General features: G+C 45.9%; 1 protein-coding gene across 2 annotated transcripts in view; it reads left to right on the top strand.

The window, feature by feature from the left end:
• The first annotated feature begins 4,965 nt into the window (after positions 1 to 4,965).
• Positions 4,966 to 20,142, top strand: part of Cabin1 (calcineurin binding protein 1) — a 122,493-nt gene continuing 107,316 nt past the window's right edge. For both annotated transcript variants that reach the window (XM_036168235.1, XM_036168234.1), the window contains exons 1-11: positions 4,966 to 4,985; positions 7,379 to 7,453; positions 8,058 to 8,150; positions 8,541 to 8,654; positions 9,892 to 10,026; positions 12,377 to 12,557; positions 13,656 to 13,785; positions 14,696 to 14,845; positions 16,382 to 16,668; positions 17,546 to 17,714; positions 19,847 to 19,983. In XM_036168235.1, the coding sequence (XP_036024128.1) occupies positions 7,451 to 7,453; positions 8,058 to 8,150; positions 8,541 to 8,654; positions 9,892 to 10,026; positions 12,377 to 12,557; positions 13,656 to 13,785; positions 14,696 to 14,845; positions 16,382 to 16,668; positions 17,546 to 17,714; positions 19,847 to 19,983 (1,399 nt within the window). In that variant the 5' untranslated portion in view covers positions 4,966 to 4,985; positions 7,379 to 7,450. The remainder of the gene's footprint in view (positions 4,986 to 7,378; positions 7,454 to 8,057; positions 8,151 to 8,540; positions 8,655 to 9,891; positions 10,027 to 12,376; positions 12,558 to 13,655; positions 13,786 to 14,695; positions 14,846 to 16,381; positions 16,669 to 17,545; positions 17,715 to 19,846; positions 19,984 to 20,142) is intronic.

Genomic DNA, 20,142 nt, shown 5'->3' with positions numbered 1-20,142 from the left:
AAGGAGAAAGATACATTCTCAAAGGCACAGAAAATATATTCAACAAAATCATAGAAAAAAACTTTTCCTAACCTAAAGAAAGAAATACCTATGATACAAAGATACAAAAAGCTTACAGAACACGAATAAAAGCCCCCTCGCCACATAATAAAACACTAAAAAAAAGCTTACAGAACAAAGAAAAAATATTAAGAGCCACAAAGGAAAAAGACCAAGTAACATATAAAGGCAGACCCATCAGAATAACACCAAACTTCTCAATAGACTATGAAAGCTAGAAGGTCCTGGACAAATGTTATGCAGACATTAAGAGACCACAGATGCCAACCCAGACTATTATACCCAGCAAAACTCTCAATCAAAATAGACGGAGTAAACAAAATATTCCATGATAAAACCAGATTTAAACTATACCTAGCCATAAATCTAGCCCTACAGAAAGCACTAGAAGGAAAAATCCAACCTAAAGAAGCTAAACACACCCATGAAAACACAGGCAATAGATAATTCCACACCAACAAATACCAAAGAAGGAAAATGCAACACTACCACAAAAAAAAAAAATAATAACAGGAATTAACAATCACTGTTCATTGATATCCATCAATATCAATGGTCTCAATTCACCTATAAAAAGACACAGACTAACAGAATGAATAAGAAAACAGGATCCATCCTTCTGCTGCACACAAGAAACACACCTTAACTTCAAAGACAGACCCTACCTCAGAGTAAAGGGCTGGGAAAAGGCTTTCCAATCAAATGGACCTAAGAAGCAAGCTAGTGTAGCTATCCTAATATCTAATAAAATAGACTTCAAACTAAAATCAATCAAAAGAGATCAGGATGGACAATACTTACTTATCACAGGAAAAATACACCAAGATGAAGTCTCGATCCTGAACATTTATGCCCCTAATACTAAGGCACCCACATTCATAAAAGAAACATACTAAAGCTTAAATCAAACCCTACACATTAGTAGTGGGAGATTTCAACATACCACTCTCACCAAAAGACAGATCTACCAGACTGAAACTTAACAAAAAAATAAAAGACCTAACAGATGTTATGACTCAAATGGACTTAATAGATATCTACAGAACATTCCATCCTAACACAAAAGAATATACCTTCTTCTCAGCACCCCATGGAACCTTCTCAAAAATTGACCACATACTTAATTTCTCTCTCTTTTTCTTCTTCCTATCCCTATTATTCTTAGGTTTGGTCTTTTCATGGTGTTCCAAATTTCTTGGACGTTTTGTGTTACAGCTTTTTTTGGTCTTTAGTGTTTTCTTTGACTGATGAATCTGTTTTCTCTGTTGTGTCTTCAGTGTCAGAGATTCTCTGTTCCATCTCTTGCATTGGGTTGGTTATGCTTGCTTCTGTAGTTCGTTTAGTCAGGATTTCTGTTTCCAGCATTCCCTCAGTTTGTGTTTTCTTTATTGTCTCAGTTTCAATTTCAAGTCTTGAATTGTTTCCTTCATCTGTTTAATTACTTTTTCTTGGCTTTTTAAAATGTCTTCCAATTTTTTTTCTTCCATTTCTTTAAGGGAATTTTAAAAATTTCCTCTTTAAGGGAGTTTTTCATTTCCTCTTTAAGGGCCTCTATCATCTTCTTAAAGTCATTTTTAGGACTGATTTCTTCTGCTTCTTCTGCCTTGGTATGTTCAGGTCTTGTAGGTGTAGAATCACTAGGTTCTGATGTTGTCATATAGGTCTTCATGTTGTTGCCTGTGTTTTTGCACTGGTGTCTACTCATCTCTTCCTCTGCTTGGTGTAGGCAGTATCTGTGTCTGAAGGTGCCTTTCTTGTTCTAATTGTTAGTCTTGGTCTACTAGGAGTTCTTGGTTAAATTGGTGCTGTTGGGCTCTGTTTCTTCGGGAGCAGCTTAGTCCAATCAGTGTTAGTGGGTTCTGCCTCAGGGAGCAGTTGTTCCCAGTTGGTGCAGGGTGTGCTTATGGTTTCAGTAGTAGTTAGATTCATAGGGTTTTTTGGCTTTTGTTTGTTTGTTTGTTTGTTTGGTGGGGGAGCAGGGAAAGGTAGCTCTCTGGTCCCTAGGACTCTGATGGGTAGGGCCTAGAGACCTGATCTGCGGGTCTGGAGATGGGGGCTTATCTGTTCCCAGTCGGTGTAGCTTATGATTCTGGTGATCTGGTTTGGTGGCTGGGTGGCACTTTCTTTTGTTTTGCTCAGGTCACGTTTTGCTCATTGGTCAACTCCTCAGCTGATCTTGTTTCCTCAGACTGCAGACTGTAGGATTCTGAATCTTCTCCGGAATGGATCTCAGCTGAGCAGGTTGTTTAGTAGGGTAATCTCACCAACACCTGTTGGGTTTCGCAGGATGGGCAGCTGGGCCCTGGGTTGGTCTCAGACAGAGTTTTCAGATCCGGATCCGTTCTGGTCGTGTCCCATGGAGATGGCTCCTTCCCCGGTGCTGGGATTAAAGGCGCCCCTGTTCTAGCTCTTAATCTCCTTGTTTTCACTAACTCCTCAGCTGGTAATAGCTGAGTTTCTGGTCTTTATTACTACCGACCCTGCCTCTGCTGCTGCTCTGCCTGCCTCTGCCGCTGCTCTGCCTGCAAGATTTATTTTTCTTAAGGTAGTCTATTGTATTATCAGCACAGCATTTAGTAACACTTTTACTTTTTATTCAGTTATTTTTTTTTTTGAGATGGGATCTTGCCATGCATCCCATGCTGGCCCTCCTGCCTCAGCCTCCCACTGCTGAGGTTAAACCCAGTCTTCATACCCATTCTCAAACGTCAGTTTGCTTTTCCTGTTCTCATTGCATTGGCTGGTCATCCTAGTGCAGTAGAGAGTAATAACAGAGAAGGTTGCCATCCTGGCTTCACTCCTGGTATCAGTAGAAATGTTCGTAGTGTTTCTCCATTAAATGCTATTTTGGCTTTAGGACCAAGGTATTTATATTTTATCATGACAAGAAGCTATCCTTTAGTTCCCAGTTTCTTCAAGTGTTTTTCTTGTTCATAGGTATTGAATTTTGTCAGATGTTTTTAATCTAAAAAAGTTAATGTATTTTAGAACGTCTATGTGTAGCTGTTTGTCCGTATATCATCCTGAGCATACAGTACCTGCATAGGCTAGAAGAGGGCACTGGATCCCCTGAACTGGCTTACAGGTGGTTGTGAGACGCCTGATATGTGAACTGAATCTCGGTTCTTAGCAAGGGCAGCCAGGGATTTTAAGTGCTAAGCTGTCTGCTTATGGAAATAATTTTATGACTTTTAACATGATTTAATTGTATTTTCATTTTTATATTTTGTTACATTTATTTTAGTTTAATTTGCTTTTTTTATTAATTTTTTTTTCATTTATTTTACATCTCAGCCATAGATTACCCTTCCTCCTCTCCTCTGGTTCCCTCTGTACCTCCTGTCCTCTCCCCCTGCCCCAATCCACTCCTCTTCTGTTTCTGTTGGGGAGGGGCAGGCCTCCCGTGGGTGTCAACAAAGCTTACCTAGAAGTTTTTTGTTAACTTTTCTCACTGAACCTGGAACTTGTTAGTAGTTTAGTGGTCAGAGACCTCCAGAGGTCTTCCTGTCTCTGTTCCCTGGTTCTAGGCTTGCTGATGCACACTGGAGCTCTGAGCTCAGGTTCTCATGTTTGCACAGCAACCATTTTATCAATGGAGTCATCTCTGCTCTTAGTTACAGGCTTTGATCGGATCTATCTTGTTTTTGTGTCCGTCCCCCCCCCCCCAGACAGGGTTTCTCTGTGTAGCTTTGCTCCTTTCCTGGATCTCGCTCTGTAGACCAGGCTGTCCTCGAACTCACAAAGATCCGCCTGCCTCTGCCTCCCGAGTGCTGGGATTAAAGGCATGTGCACCACCACCGCCCAGTCCTTTCTTGGTTTTTAATAATGTTTTTGGAAAGGTGTGTGTGTGTGTGTGTGTGTGTGTGTTGTGTTTGTACTTGCCATAGTAAAGATGTGGAGGGTAGAGAGAGGACAACTTGGGTGTTGGTCTTTGCCTCCCCCCCCAACAGGGGGATGCCTCAATGGTTAAGAGCATTGGCTGTCTTCCAAAAGACCCAGATTAGGTTTCCAGCACACACATAGCAGCAAATAGCTGTCTATAACTCTAGTCTTGGGGGACCTGATGTCCTTTTCTGGCCCCTGCAGGCACCAGGCACACATATGGCACACAGATATTCACACAGACAAAACATCTATACACCTAAAATAAATACAAATTTAAAATATTTCTGTGTATGTATGATGTTTGTGTGTGGAGGTTAGAGTATACTTTTGGGAGTTGGTTCTCTCCTTCCACCTCTGTGGGCTCCACAGATTGAACTTGGGTTTGGGTTGTAAGGCTTACATGGCAAACACGTTTGCCTGCTGAGCCATCTCTCGATCCCAGTTTATTTGATTTGATTTTTTATAAGTTTTAATTGTGTGAGTGTGTGTGTGTGTGTGGTGTGTGTGTGTGTCTGTGTGTGTGTCTGTCTGTTGGGGTGGATGTACATATGGCACAGCACACGTGCAGAGGTCAGAGGACAGCTCTGTGGAGGTTTTTCTCTTCCCTGTTTGTGTGGGTCCTGGGGATTGAACTCCTGCGGGTTGTTTCCACGTTGAGTTGTCTCACTGGTCCCTTCACTTTGTTTTGAAATCAAGGTCTCTTGTTCACTGCTGTGCACACCAGCCTTCCTGGTCTGTGAGCTTCCAGAGCATCTCCTTCTCCACCTCTCATCCTGCTATAGGTGCACTGGGATCATAGACATAGGATTTCTTATCTTTAGTTAGGTGTGTGGGTGTGTATGTATGTGCACATGGGTGCGGGCGCCCCTGAAGGCCAGTAGAGGGTGGTGCATTGTCTGGAGTTGGCCTTACAGGTGGTTGTGAGTTGCCTGACATGGGTGCTGGGAACTGAGCTTGTGTTCCCTGTAGGGCCGAACCATCTCCGCAGTCCTGCCCCGACACCTCCTAACACTGTTACATTGGGAACCAGATGAGTTTGGGTGAGTTTTGGAATGGATAAATACTACTCAAACCACAGAACTCTCCAGGTACCTTCCTGTTTTGAGCACACTGTGTCAGAAACATAGATGCAAATATTTGTGTCTTTTCACAGAACCAAAACAACAACAATAATAAAGTAATGATAAGTAATAACAGAATAACAAATTCACAAGGTATGGCAGTTTCAGTGGCACCGGTTTTCCAGTTATTCCCCTTGATAACGCCGGCTGAGGTAAACACAGATTCTTTATCCCAGCGTTAATTACTAATACTGACTTTAGGTTACACATTGCAGATTACGAAGTAATCTTTGTGTGATGGTGGCTATCTCCATACAAGAGCATGCTTCTGGTAAAGGATCTTCTTCACCCCTCTTCAGAAGAGAAAAGGAAGCAAACACTGGGGACAGCAGCCCAGTTCCTACTTGATGCATGTGAAATGTCCAGGTGGTTAGGAAATCGCTGTGGTTTAGCCATGCACTAACAGTAGTCTGGTGTAGTGGCTGCCTCACTGCCCCCCCCAGCCTACAGATGAAAGCAGGCAAGGCTTACAGGGGAATGCTCCTTCCTTCAGGAGGAAGCTCGCTCGCTTTCTCTCTGTCTCGGTCCCTCCCTGTCTGTCTGTCTCCCTGTCTCTCTCTCTCTCTTCTCCTCCCCCCTCCCCAGAATTGCTGTGTGTGGGGGGGAGGCAAGAGGCCACAGCAGAGTTCAAGAGGACATAGGAAAGCTGATGGAAATGCAAATAGTCTCCACCTCTGGGGAAGCTGCTGCTGCTGTTAGTAAGACTGCTGCTGGTCATGGGTTTGAGAAAAAGCTGCAGACCTGAGTCCCTTTGCAGAGGGGAAGGGCAGTATTGGTCCAGATGATCATGTGGCAGATGGACAAACAGGAGAGCAGCTAGCACAGGCAGCAACTGGGTAGGCTCGGTCAACAGCTGGGCCTGAGTGAGTGAAGCTCCTGGGAAAGTTGGGAGTTGCCTGTGTAGTTAGAGTTTCCCTGCCTGGCCCAGTCAGGACAAATCTCTCTTACCCGCCAGTCTCATAGTCGCTCAGACCCAACCAAGAAAGCACACAGAAACTTACATTGTTTACAAACTGTATGGCCATGGCAGGCTGCTTGTTATCTACCTTTTCTATCTTAAATTAACCCATTTCTGTTAGTCTATACTTTGCCACATGGCTTGTGGCTTACCAGTGTCTTTACATGTTTCTTTCCATGGCAGCGGCTGGCGGTGTCTCCCTCCAGTCTTCTACTTCCCAGAATTCTCTACTCTCTTGTCCTGCCTATACTTCCTGCCTGGCCACTGGCCAATCAGAACTTTATTTACACAGAGCAATATCCACAGCATGCCTGCCTGTCAGCCCTTGATGCCCACCCTGGATAGTCAGATGCTAGGTTGGTGGGGGCTGTGGCCAATGCAGTGCTGGGTGTCCAGTAAGTTGTTGGGTCTAGTTTTCCTGATAAAAGTTTTAGTATGCCCACGTGCTCCTGCAGTCCCAGTTCACCTGATACGGTGATAGTATGGAAACCTTTCTACTCCAGGAATAAGTCATTCATCAATGACCACAGTTAGTGCTGTGTGGGTGGTGCTGAACAGATGAACGGTCACCGGTTCACCATGCACATAGTCCTCCTCCATTCTCAAAGTGGAGTCTCTGGGGGCAAGGCACAGTCTGAAGAACCATATTTTACACACAATACAGACTGAGAGCAAGCAGGGCACAGCCTGATCTCATCATTCTCCCTGCCTGCTGGCCATCCTGTCTATTATATGTCACAAACTGGAACCAGACAGTGTTGACTCTTTTGTGTATGGCACCTTTTATTTAGCTTACTTTTACAGGTCCCTTCATGTTGTAGCATGTATTAGAATATTATTCTTTTTTTTTTTTTTTTGAGCTGGGGATCAAACCCAGGGCCTTGCGCTTGCTAGGCGAGCGCTCTACCACTGAGCTAAATCCCCAACCCCAGAATATTATTCTTTTATGAATGAACAATGGCCTTTCATGGGCTTTCCCCATTTTATTTGTTCATCACATTATGGATATTGTGGTTGCTACCTTTTAGCTCTTAGGAATAATGCTCCTATGTTCATTCACGAGCACGTTTTGGTGTGTCTGTTTTCTTCTGAGATCTGAAGATATGCTAATTGTTTGGCATTTTGAGGAACTGCCAGTGTATTTTCCATGGGGTCCATTTTACATTCCCAGGAACAACATAGGACGTTCTAACATCTCACTCTCTTGCCACCCCATCATATTTTACAGCTTCCACACTGGTTTGCCTCCCTTTAATTCTGCCCCACCCCCCCCATATTTCCAAGACACAGCTGGGCCCTAGCACAGTACTGTTGTTGGCTCTTCCTGAACCCCTTGGTCGTATTTCCTTTTTAGGGGACTGTGGACTGGCACATCCTCCACCAGTGATGGGAAGTGACCCTCCGTGGTGGTGCTGAATCTCTGAACATGGTAAGAGCTGACGCCTGCCTGAGTTGTTGGTGACAGTGTTTGCACTGTGCTTCTGGGGATAAGGGGAATTTTCCTTGTGCAGGTACACCTGTGGGTGAGGACACTGACTGGCTGTTGCTTGTAGGGCTTCAGTCACATTTGTAGGAAAGACACTAGATTGACATGTTTCATTGGGATTGATATTTTGTTTGTTTTTGCTTTTTAAGACAGGGTTTTTCTGTCTAACAGCTCTGGCTGTCCTGGAACTCACTCAGTACCCCAGGCTGGCCTCGAACTCACAGAGATCTGCCTGCCTCTGCCTCCCGAGTGCTGGGATTAAAGGCGTGCACCGCCATGCCCAGCTAGGATTGTTACTCTAACACATAGGTCTAAGTACAAGCTGGGTGCTCCCGGCCTCTGTGACTTTTTTGGTGGACAGTATCCAGGGTTTACCCTCCACTCTGATTGGCAGCATCCCAGATAAATTCTTATTCTGGGTTTTTCCTCAGGGTGATTGTTGGTGGTTCATTCCTCCATAGCTTTTCATAGTAGCCTAGAGTATGTTCTGAAGCAGGATTGTACTCATCTGAGCACTATGCTGCTCTCCCTCTGAACTCATTTCTAGATTAGAATTGCAGCCTTAAATGCCAGCTCCACAATTGAGGATGACCATGAAGGAAGCTTTAAAAGCCACAAAATCCAGACAAAGGAGGCTCAGGTATGTACTCTAAGATCTTCCTCTGAGGGAGACCTTGCTGCTCATTTTCAGTGAATTCCTCAGTGGCGTTCTAAGGGGAACTTGCATTGTACTGATGGCTGACTCTGCCTCATGTTGAACTTGTTTCTCTCAGGAGATAGTCCTGCTGAAGAGCTCTATATTCTTGCCTTTGCCTATACTCAGTGGTGCCTACATCTCTCTCTCTGTGCCCAAAGGGACTCTTTTTCCCATGAGTGAGGTCTGGACACTGAGAGGTAGAATTTCTTTTGCTGTAGAGGTATGGCTGACAGTTAACTTGACAGTAGCTCAGAGCCTTCCCTTTACACACATTTTTGGTTTAAAAGGATCAACTTTTGTGTGCTGTAAAACATTTCCTATCTTGGTTTGCAGGAAGCAGAGGCTTTTGCCCTATACCACAAGGCCCTGGATCTACAGAAACATGACAGGTTTGAGGAGTCTGCCAAGGCCTACCATGAGCTCCTGGAGGCGCGGCTGCTGCGGGAGGTGAGGCACTGGTAGGCTGGCCTGTGGCTTTTGAGACAGAGTCTCACTTTGAAGTCCAGGCTAGCCTGAATCTCAGGGTTCTCCTAGATGCTGGGATTGCAGACATGGAACCACCCTACGTAGTGCTTTTCAGTGTCTGTCTGTCTGTCTGTCTCTTGTTTTGCACATGTGTACGTGTGTGCGCACGCACATGCGTTTGGTTTTAGTTTTTTCTTTTTGAGACAGGATTTCATGTAGTTCAGGGTAGTCTTGAACTTGTTGTGTAGCCAAAGCTAGCCTTGAACTGATTGTCCTACCCCCATCTCCTGGGTACTATGCTGGCTGGCTTGGAATTCTCTATCCAGATAGGTTGATCTTTAAAAGAGTTCTGACTGCCTCTGCCTCCTGAATGCTGTGATTAAAAGTACATTGCACTATGCCCAGACACTTTTCTTTTTAGGGGGTGGGGTTCAAGACATGGTTTCACTGTGTAGCCGTGGCTGTCCTGGAACTTACTCTGTAAACCAGGCTGGCCTCAGACTTACAGAGATCTGCCAGCCTCTGCCTCCCAAGTGCCAGGACTAAAGGTGTGCGCCAACATGCCCTGCTCTGGCAATAGTTTTTATGCAGTGATTTCTTGGAAGACAATGTTTTTAAGGCATTGCTATAAAACCAGTGGTGAAATTACTCTTTATGTTAAAGATGTTTACAATCCTTATACTCTTTGATCTCATGTTCACATATGATATCCAGGCTAGGAATTAGTGTCCTTTTATTCTAGAGTTCACTGACACCAGCTCTTTAGTTGGAATAGCTTGTGGGTAGCTATGTGATGACTCAGAGCCAGGAACTTGGCCTTTTGACTTGTAACCCAGAGATTTCTGGGGCAAAGCTTTAGGTCTTGTCTGCTCACCCCAGGAAGCCTCTTCACGCTTGTCCCTGAATAGGGGGACTGGCTAGGCTGGGTTTTCAGACCTGATGAATGTTACCAGCTACACTGAGCACTAGATGCAGCAGCAGGGGTGCAGATGGGGTCCCTTGTCCTTCGTGATTCCCAGATTTCTGTGGAGAGCTTCATGGTAGTTTGGCCTTTCTTGTATGTTTGGGGCCGTTGGGTCTGCCAAGACTATCTGCAACACCTGCATTTCCCAGGTGAGGTGGACTGGGCTGTCTCAAGCAGTGTCTGGCCTGGTCCCCTGTGGATTGCTTGCTGAAGCTGCAGGCCTGTGGTGTCATTTCTGCTTCTGTTTTCTCTCAGGCAGTTTCATCTGGAGATGAGAAAGAAGGGCTGAAACACCCTGGATTGATACTGAAATATTCCACATATAAGAACCTGGCCCAGCTGGCAGCCCAACGAGAAGATCTAGAGACGGCCATGGAATTCTATTTGGAGGTATAGAGTTGGTAGTACTCAAATAGCCATTTAGAAAACTGAGGAAGAAGGGGGTACGATGTGGTCTTGTTGACCGAAAAGAAGAATTTGTAGGGGTGACCCTCCAGGCTATTCTGCCAAGGCATTATTGATGCAGAAAGGCTTGCAAAGGCAGAGTTAGGGACTGGGATGGACTTCGGTGCAGAGGATTATATGTGAAATTGTCTACCATCAGTACACATGTGACTCCAGGTGACTTATTTAATCCATTTGAACCTCCAGGTCTATACCAATGTAATGGGAGAAAAAAAAGAGTAAATCTGGGCATAGTGGCACATATCGATAAACCGAACAGTGGAGGGCTGAGGTTGGAGGACCACATTGCAAGTTTGGAGCAGAGTAAACAAGTTGGTGCATTTTAAGTACGAAGACCAGAGCCTGACACTGTATTCAGTGCACTCTAGTCATAGTAACACTGGCATTATTCTGTTGCTCTCTCTATGGGTATTTCTAGTGCACCAGATTGCAACACGAATTCCTAAATGGTCTTAAAAAATCCAGAGCCAGATACTGGGGTAAATGCTGAAAGATCAGAGAGACAAAGGAACAAACCACATCCACGTCTCACCTTGCCAACTCCATGAATCCTCTGACTGAAATCCTCCGAGTCCTCGCCTGAAAGGCTCCAGCTGAAAAGGCCTCTAGCTGAAAGGGACACCTCTTCTGAAAAGCCGTTAGTTCCTGTCTCCTCATGCCTTACATACCTTTCTCTGCCCAGCCATCACTTCCTGGGATTAAAGGTGTGTGCCACCATTGCCTGGCTCTGTTTTCTCTCCTAGACTGAGTCAGTCACATGTAGTCCAGGGTGGCTTTGAACTCACAGATGTGCAGATGGACTCTGCCTCCAAGTGCTAGGATTAAAGACATGTGCCTCTACTGCCTGGCCTCTGTGTTTAATCTAGTGGCTTGTTCTGTCCTCTGATCTTAAGGTAAATTTTATTAGGGTACACAATATATATCACCACACCAGATAGTGTGCCAAGTACTCACCATGCAATTTTAGGCCATTTTGCAAGGAGGGTGAGTTTATCCTGATTTTGTTGATAAGGACACGGGCATAGGTCATTCTGTTAATTAATGTTGGAACAGTGGTGTGAACTAAGATCTCAAAGCCTATAATTTTTCTAGAATCATATAAGACTCCCATATTTTCTTTGTATCCAGTTCCTCTTCTTTTGATTTATTTTAAAGATTTGTTACATTTTTAATTATGTGTATGTGTGAATATGTGTATGTGACTGCAGGTGCTTGTCTTCAGGTCCCCCTTGGCTTCAGGTCCCCCTGGAACTGGCGTTACAAGTGTGAGCTGGCTGATGTAGGTGCTGGGAACCAAACTCTCATCCTCTGCAGGAGCAGCAAGTGCTCTTAAACCCTGAGCCATCTTTTCAGCAGCTCCTTTTCCCCTCCCAAGTATGCATGTGTGCACATGCCAGAGGTTGACGCTGAATGCTATCCTCAGGAACATGTCCAGCTTTTTTAGTACAGGGTCTCTTATTGGCCTTGAGCTCAACCAATCAGAGCTAGTTTAGTTGGCCAGAGAATCTCAGGGATCCACCCTTTTCTGCTGTTCCAGTCCTAGAACAAGCATGCGCACATTGTTAATGGGTTCCGAGGGTCAAACTTGGGTCCTCATGTTTGTTAGGCAAGCACTTCACCAACACAGCATTCCCCCAGAGTCCTCTTTCTCTTCTTTCCCTGTTACATATGTGAAGAACACACATTTCCATTAATTAGCACAGTATGTATGTGAAGGACACACATTTCCATTAGCACAGTATGTTGAGACAGCGTTCTAAGTTAAATAAATTAGTTCAGGTAACATTTAAAAAAATAAAGTTTGTCTGTGACAGTTCTCATGTATTTCAGGGATATAAAGGGAGGGTGACCTTGAACTCTTAACTCTCCTCTTCCCAAGTGCTGGGATTACAGACATAGGCTTATTATATAACTTGTATTTCTTGAGGAGGATTTCATTATGTAGCCTAGGCTGCCCAGAAACTCACTTTGTAGCCCAAGTTGGTCTTGAACTTGCTGTCCTCCTGCCTCAGCCTCCAGAGTGTTGGGATTACAGGTGTGAGTCACATGCCCTGTTCCATGTGACTTTTTTGTGTCATTTCTCTAGATCTTGGAAACATGTGGCTCCCAAAAGTGAACCTGCTTTATTAGTTATAAGTAGGCACACTGCCTTGCCATTTCCCTGAGTAATTGGAAGGACTGGAGCAATGCTTTGTCCCTTTTATCCCCACCTTGCCTGCTCAGTGAGAAATCTATTCAAGAACATACATGTACCCTCTGCTTATATTGCTTCTAGGCAGTGATGCTGGATTCCACAGATGTCAACCTTTGGTATAAAATCGGTCACGTGGCCCTGAGGCTCATCCGGCTTCCCCTGGCTCGCCATGCTTTTGAGGAAGGGCTTCGGTGTAATCCTGACCACTGGCCCTGCTTGGACAATCTCATCACTGTTTTGTACACCCTCAGTGATTACACAAGTGAGTCAGGACAGATGAGGGAGGTTGACTTGGGTAAGCTAGTAGCAAAATTGATCTTGTTCGACTTTGTGCCAAACTGAGGAAGAATGGAGATGTTTTCACATACCTGCTTTATTCTGTTTTCCTTTCTTGGTTAATCGGATACTTGTAAGTATCACAGGAAGATATTAGGACTGTATTCTAAATGATCCCCCCTTTCCTGTGTGCATTGTCCTATCTTTTGGGTTGTTGTTCTGTTGGTTCTGTTGAGAAAGGTCTCCTATGTCACCTGGGCTAGTCTTGAACTCAGAATGCTGGCCACATCAAGTGGCCTACTGTCAGACATTCACTTTTCGTAGCTTTGCAGATGCTAGGAAGTCTAAGGTCAGGTGCCAGCAGATTGGTGCCTGGTCTTGGCTTCTGGGTTTGCCACCTCTTGTGTCTTCACTTGATGGGATGGAGTTGGAAAACGAGAGGGAAGGGGAGCCCACTTCACGGGTATGCGATACTAGAGGTATCCTGAAGCAAGATTCTTCTCTAGCCAGATGTTGATGTGCTCCAAAATATAAGGTGGGACATTTGTAGGATAAACATTCCCTTGTCTATCCCCAAAGTGAGAAACAGAAAAGTAAGGAGTGAGAAGCTCCAGATAAACCCAGAACTTAGTAAGGCAGATTTCATGAGGTCTTTAGGTCCAGGAATAATTGTCTTTGGTTTGATGCTCTTGTCCTCTAGGCCACTGGGTGGCAGTGTTACTCTAATAGCTGAGATGGCCAGATATTTTGAAGGTTGTGAGCCAGTAGCTAATCACTGTGAGCTCCTTAGATTTTTTTTTTTTTTTAATTGCCGCAGTTGTTAAATATGGAATCACGGGGTCACGGCTGTACAGGACAGTCATACAGTCTGTTTGCTTCTGTCACTGGCTGTCCTACTCACCTGCAGGTGTGTGTTCTGGATCTACAGTCTCAGCAGTCGTTAGTGGTGTAGGAGTTGGTGAAGATGCCATCTCACCATTGCTGTGCAGTCTTTGATTCCAGAGTGGGACACTCTCCTGCTGCTATTGACTGGAAGGCTGGTTCTGAAAGCACTCTTAGCCCTAAACTGTTTCTTTCCTGCCAGCATGTCTGTACTTCATCTGCAAAGCACTGGAGAAAGATTGCCGATACAGCAAAGGTCTGGTTCTCAAGGAGAAGATTTTTGAAGAGCAGCCTTGTCTCCGGAAGGACTCACTCCGAATGTTCCTCAAATGGTAAGGCCTGCATCATGTCACCATGTGTGGCTGGTAAGCATCAGGAGCATCCTTTGTCCCCCTCTCTGTCCTGATCTATGAGTCTCTGAGCGCCAAGGGCTTCAGCATCTGCGCTGTCCTCATCAGCTAGCTTATTTTGACCTGCCTGTGTGTTGTTTGGTAAGGTTAGGGAATAGGGATTGAAGTCAGGGTAACAGCCCCTGCCAAGATTTTGTCATCAGTGCTTCCTAAATTCAGTATCCCAAACATGCCCTGATCTTGTCCCACCCCCGCCATGCCTCCAGAGCAAAGCTCATTCCTACCTATATTACCCAGAGGCCCTCTGCAGCTCAGGCTCTTCCTTCTCTCTCTCTCTTGACCTCCTGCTTTTCCTCTTTGTTAGAGCTGCCTCAGTGCTTGGCACGTTCCTACCTGGCCCTTCCAGATTAAGTCTCTGGGGGCTGTGTGGAGTAGTCCTGCTGGAGGCACCAAGACAGTCTGGGCACACTGGGTGGGCAGGTATTGTGTCATCTCAGGCTGGGAGTGGTCACCTGAGATCTTCCTGTATTTTGGAGACACCATTGATTTTGGTGAACAAAAATTTGTCTCATGACTTTGTTGGAAACAGATAGTTGAGGCTTTCCTTTCCTGTAGCCTTTCAGTCAGAAAGGTGATACTATTAATACATACGAAAACTCTTTGTCCTGTTGTGAATTGCAGAGGGAACAAATGGCTTTTGTGATTTCCAGCGTTACGTGGGTATTCGAATGCTGATCACTACCCATTTGAGGTCAGAGTCACACTGTAATTTGTGTTCAGGAAATATCAATTATTGATGAAAGGGTATTAACTTAAATGTATCCCTGTCTATACAATGTTAGCATTGACTCTAGTCTAACACTGTAATTTCCTCCTGTCTCTACACTTTTAGTGACATGTCAATTCACGATGTGTCAGTGAGTGCAGTGGAGACACAGGCCATTGTAGACGAGGCCCTGGGGCTGCGGAAGAAGAGGCAAGCTCTGATCGTGCGGGAGAAGGAACCGGACCTGAAGCTAGTGCAGCCCATTCCTTTCTTCACGTAGGTCATCCAGTTTCTCTGGGAATAGTGGGTTGGCTGGTTAGATACTCCCTACACAGAAGGGAGAAACCCCAGGCCAGATCTGGGGCTGAAGGCAGGGGTAAGGCTGGCGCGCAGTGGCTAGAGAGCTGGAGGCATGTACCTACTTGCAGGCTACTAAAAAACAAGTTAGCTCTCTTAAGCATGCCCAGTGTAAGCTGCTTGTCCCAGCCACTAGAATATACCTGTCTTTCTTTCTCAGTCTTCTCTACTGAGAAGGAGAAAGAACACTAACACTTGGCGGCCATCAACCGGGAGAGAACCTGGTACCCTGGAGTTGGTCACAGGTGTGGGCTTCCCTGGCTGTTGTCTGTGTTCATATCAGGGCCAGTGAGATGTAAGATGTGTAAGATGGGCATCAGCATAGCCTTTGTGAGCCTTGTAATGTGTAAGAGACCCTTTCCTTCCTGGAAGGCAAACCCGATATTGGTGGCCCACTGGAGCTGGGGTAGTTTAGCACTGTAGTAAGCTTTGGCATTTAATTTATGTGTTAAAAATTCTGGTATTATGGATAAGCTCATGCCTGAAACCCCAGAACTCAGGAGGCTGAAGCAGGTGAGTCTCTGATTGCACTGCAGGGTGAGTTTGAAGCCAGCTGGGGCTACATAGTAAGACTGTCGCTAACATATATGCACACACAAATTCTGCCCTTAGATCTTGAGTCTTTAAATTTAGCATGTCCTGGCATTGGGTATAATGTTAACCCCTTTCCCCTCAGTGGCCTTGCTCAGTCATTGCGGTGTGGTGTAGAGCCCCTCTCCTGTGCCCCTTCATGGCTGTCCTGGTGCAGGTAGTTGGGTGACCTTGGGGATATTGTGTGCTATTTTTTAAAAAACTGGCAACAACATCCCTCTTTGGTAGGGGATGATGTAATGGAATAGAACTTTAGGGGTCTCTGCTGGGGTAAGTGTAAGAATGATAAGTTTTTCGCGTTGGTTCCAGCACATAAATGTCATGACAAAACCTAGTATCAGAGCTTTATTAGGAGGAAGAGGGGTGGAGGTGGAGACAAGAGAACCAGTCCTGGGGAAGGAGCACGTGTGGAGAGCAGAGGGCGGCAGAGAAATAGAGATGGGGGACAGAGAGGACAGAACACAGAGAGAGGGTGGTGTCTGTGTCCGGCTTTTTAAGGGTTCCCGTGAACATGCACAGGTGGGCTTACAGAGCTACACCATGTGTGCCCTGATTGCATGACCACTCCGCACATGCGTAGTCACCAGTGCTAACTGATGATGTAAGACACAAGACCCTCTGCTTAACTCTTGAGCTGTGCATGTGCTGTCATGCAGCTGGAGTGAGGGCAGAGTTCTAACATTGAGGAACAGGAAATGGCTTGGGCTTCTCCACTGTAGCACATGTTGGAGTCAACATTTTGTTGGTTATGATGGTCCCTGCTCGGTTGAGGTCATATTTCTGGGAACAGTTCTTCTAAATCTATACAGGCAAGTTGGCTTCTGTGACAGGTGCTAACCAGGTATGGTGGCCCTTTCATTGCAGGTGGAAGTGCCTTGGAGAGAGCTTGCTGGCTATGTATAATCATCTCACCACTTGTGAACCCCCAAGGCCCAGCCTTGGCAAGAGGATTGACCTGTCTGACTACCAGGATCCCAGCCAGCTACTAGCACCCTCTGTAGAGGTTACTCCTGTCAGTGTGGTCCAGCCAAGTCCTGTTAGCACCAACCCAACTGTTGCTGTGGCTGAGCCTGTGCTGTCCTATACCTCTGTGACCACAGCCAGCTTCCCATTGCACAGCCCTGGCCTGCTGGACACAAATGCTCCCATGGGTGAGTAGACCTTGTGAAGTCACATTCTGGAGAGCCCATGTAAGCTGAGCCCAGCAGGAACAAGAGCAGGGGACTTTGGTATCTCCAGGGAAATATATCCTAAGGCATCTCCAGGGAAAGGCATCATGCTGGTCCTTGCAGCCTGCATGAAAACGAGAGCTCCAGCCTTCTAGAACACTGATCCTAGGGCTAGTACAGAAGCGTTAACACTCAGGGGATGAGGTTCTGGATGCAGCTCCTTGGTTACCTTACCTCCCCAGCTGCTAAGTCTTGGCATAAACCATTCCTTCTTCCCTTGTGATGTGACCTGGCATGTCAGTCCTGCTTTCCTGCTAGGTTGACCTTAGAAAACATTAAAGTCATTACCATGGGTGATAGAACGCTTTTATTACCACTGAACTTGTCAAAAGTTTTTACCAAAAGCTCCCGTGCAGTTTCCTGATTTTTCTGCCACTGTACAGAAGACTGTCTGGCATTTAGGGAAGTTTCTGGATGACTGTGGGCATGGCTGTTTCTTTCCCCTCTGTTCTCTATACTTCATGGTTCTCTTGCTCTAGTCCTGTCATTGGGATTTGGTGGGTCTTGGCTAAGGTCATGCCACTGGCACGGCCCATCCCAGGCACATGGACTCAGGCCCCAGAGGCTCTTGCAGTTGGTTAGTCCTGAAGGTGAAAATGTTCTGAGCCCTGGCTAGGGGTCTGTGCAGCTCAGGAAGGTCATGTGTGTTAAGGGCTCAGGAGCCTTTGCAGTTAGAAGAAAGAGTTGACGGCTGTTAGAGCAGAGCCCAGTGCTGGCAGACTTGTAAGCAGTGGGTATGCGTGTGTCACTGTTTTCCCTGCTGCCATTGTGTCATATCTTGATTTCCCTCTTGGTAAAGGTGATGTTTCTGGGGGAGATAAATCTAAGAAAGGGGTGAAGCGTAAGAAGGCTGTAGAAGAAAGTGGAGAGACAGCAAAGCGGAGGTCCGCCCGTGTCCGAAACACCAAGTGCAAAAAGGAGGAGAAAGTGGATTTCCAGGGCCTTCTGCTAAAGTTCCTGCCGTCCAGGTACTGCACTCTGTCTGTCTTCCTGCAGGCTGCTGTCCTCCTGTCTCAGCAGCGTTTTCAACCTGTTATCTACCGCTCTCCCTTTGGGTACCGAATTTGGACTGTTGATTTCACTAGTTGGCTTCTTGGGTTTTTCTCATCTCTCCTGAATACAGGAGCTGTGACTGGTTTATCTGTTGGGGACTAGGTGCTTCCTGAATTATCACAAGATGAGTGGTTCAGGCAGGTGGAGGCACTCACTTTTTCTTGGGGTGCTTCAGGGTTGCTGCACATGCTTATGGAAACCCCGTGGAAGGAAGCCACCTGCCTTTCTGTGGGTGTGTGCCTTTCTGTGGGTGTGTGCCTGCCTGACCTTGTCTTCCGTGATTCCATTGCATTCTGAGAAGACGGAGGAAGATCTGGTTCCTTTATTGATTCTTCATGACCCTCAAAGAATCCTAGGGGAGAAGGTGCTGACTCTGAGAAACAGGAGGGACCTGGGCCTCTCCTTCTGACTAAGTCCTTCCGGGTCCTCCTGCTGTGGTCTTGTCTGTTCTTCAGAAGCCCCAGGCTCTCTATCCAGAGCCTTTCTAGGATTATCGTTCCAGTGGCCGTGCTTCTTGGTACCCTGTTCCTCCACTCCTCGTAGAGTGTAATTGGCTCTGGTCCGTCATAATCTTTCTATATAACATCTGGGTGGCATAGTTTTGGTCTGCCAGGACTTCCTCTCTCATCTCCTGCGTCTTTGTGTCTTTATGCCTATCTCCCTTCACAGTTACCTGAGTGGGGTTTGATCAGGAGATCTAGAGTCTTGCTTGGGCTGTCATTTTGACCAGTGATGGTTTACTTCAGTGATGACTCTGTCAAGAGTGTACGAGGAATTCAGAAACTTTAGCAGACTATATATCCATTTTATATCAAAATGCTTTTTTTAAGTAATATATTTATTTATTAAAATTTTTTCCAATTTACATACCAACCCCAGTTCCCCCTCCCTCCCACTCTACCCCCATCCACTCCTCAGAGTGGGTAAAGCCTCCCATGGTAGTCAACAAAGTCTGGCATACCAAGTTGAAGGAGAGCCTAGCCCCTCCCCATTGTGTCAAGGCTGAGCAAGGTATCTCTCTTTTTTCCCCCTCCCTCCTTCTTTCCCATGAGAAGGTAAAATTCTTAGATAAAGGTTGTCTTTAGTACACAGCTAAGGAGGACCAAGGTGGAGATGCAATGACTCCTCCTGTGTTTTTCTTGAAACGTGGTACAGGAAAAGGTTTTTCTTTGGAAGAGTGAAAGGTTGTGCTGTAGTTGATTGGTCCTGTCTTCCTCTTAGCCCTGCTTGGCCTGCCCTGCCTTGTTTGTGTGGAGTTACGTCTACTTTATTTGAGTTTATCTCTGTGAAGTATGAATATTTTTTACTGTGAGTGTCTAGATAGAGACATTTACAGATGCCCTGAATGCTATAGAGGTGCTGGTTGAGAAAGATACAGGGATGGCCAAAACATGTCCTAGGGAAGAGTCTGGAGGGTGGTTTCTGCACTGTGAGGAGCCATGGAGGGATAAAGCTTAGATGGGCTTGACATGGCCCCCAGCACCCCTGTTCTTCTGGGTTGAGCCTCTGCTCATGCTTAGCCCCTCACTGTTATCAGCCCGAGAGTGTGCCCTCTGGTTCTGCTCTCCAACGCAGGTCCCCGAGACTCTGTTGTCAACCTGAGAGTGTGCCCTCTGGTTCTGCTCCCCAAGGCAGGTCCCCGAGACTCTGTTGAAAGCAAGCACTTGTGGTTGGTCCTTATTTGGGTTGTTTGTGTGTGAGTACCTGCTTATGATCCTCCTCTCCCATCAAGAGATGAGCTTCCTGTTGGCTAGCTCCTTGTATTTATGGTTGTATTCTGGTACCTACGTTTGTACCTGGCACATGGCTGTTGCTTAGCAGCCTTCTGTTGGTGGTATAAATGAACAAGTGTTGGTACAGACCAGTCACAGACTTAATGAAGTCTGGAGAGAGGCAGCACCTCTTGGAGGCCTGGGCTGTTGGTGTTCTCATCTGTCTGTTACAGTATACTTCATCTTGGCTTAATGTAGTTGTTCTACTGGAGGAGTTGGGATGCTTTGTCACAGTGAATGGTATGGCTTTTGTGATTTGATCATGTTCCATACAGGTTAAGAAAACTGGACCCTGAGGAGGAAGATGATCCATTTAATAACTATGAAGTTCAGTCAGAAGCCAAGCTGGAGAGCTTCTCAAATGTGGGACCTCATCGACTATCCTTTGATTCAGCCACATTCATGGAATCTGGTAGGAATCAGCAATGTGATCATTGGTCATTGAAGGGAACTGTTCTTTCCATCAACCTGTAACCCGTCTAGGTTTTGTTCTGCATGATGGTTCTGGGGTGTTTCATGAGCTTTGGTGAAGGAGCTGCCTGTGGTCAGCTGAGGGTCCAGGTGCATACTT

Source organism: Onychomys torridus, chromosome 18, assembly GCF_903995425.1.
Source record: "Onychomys torridus chromosome 18, mOncTor1.1, whole genome shotgun sequence".
Classification (NCBI taxonomy): Eukaryota; Metazoa; Chordata; class Mammalia; order Rodentia; family Cricetidae; genus Onychomys; species Onychomys torridus.
The sequence above is the reverse complement of the archived record's forward strand: the minus strand, read 5'-3'. Positions and strand labels throughout refer to the sequence as shown.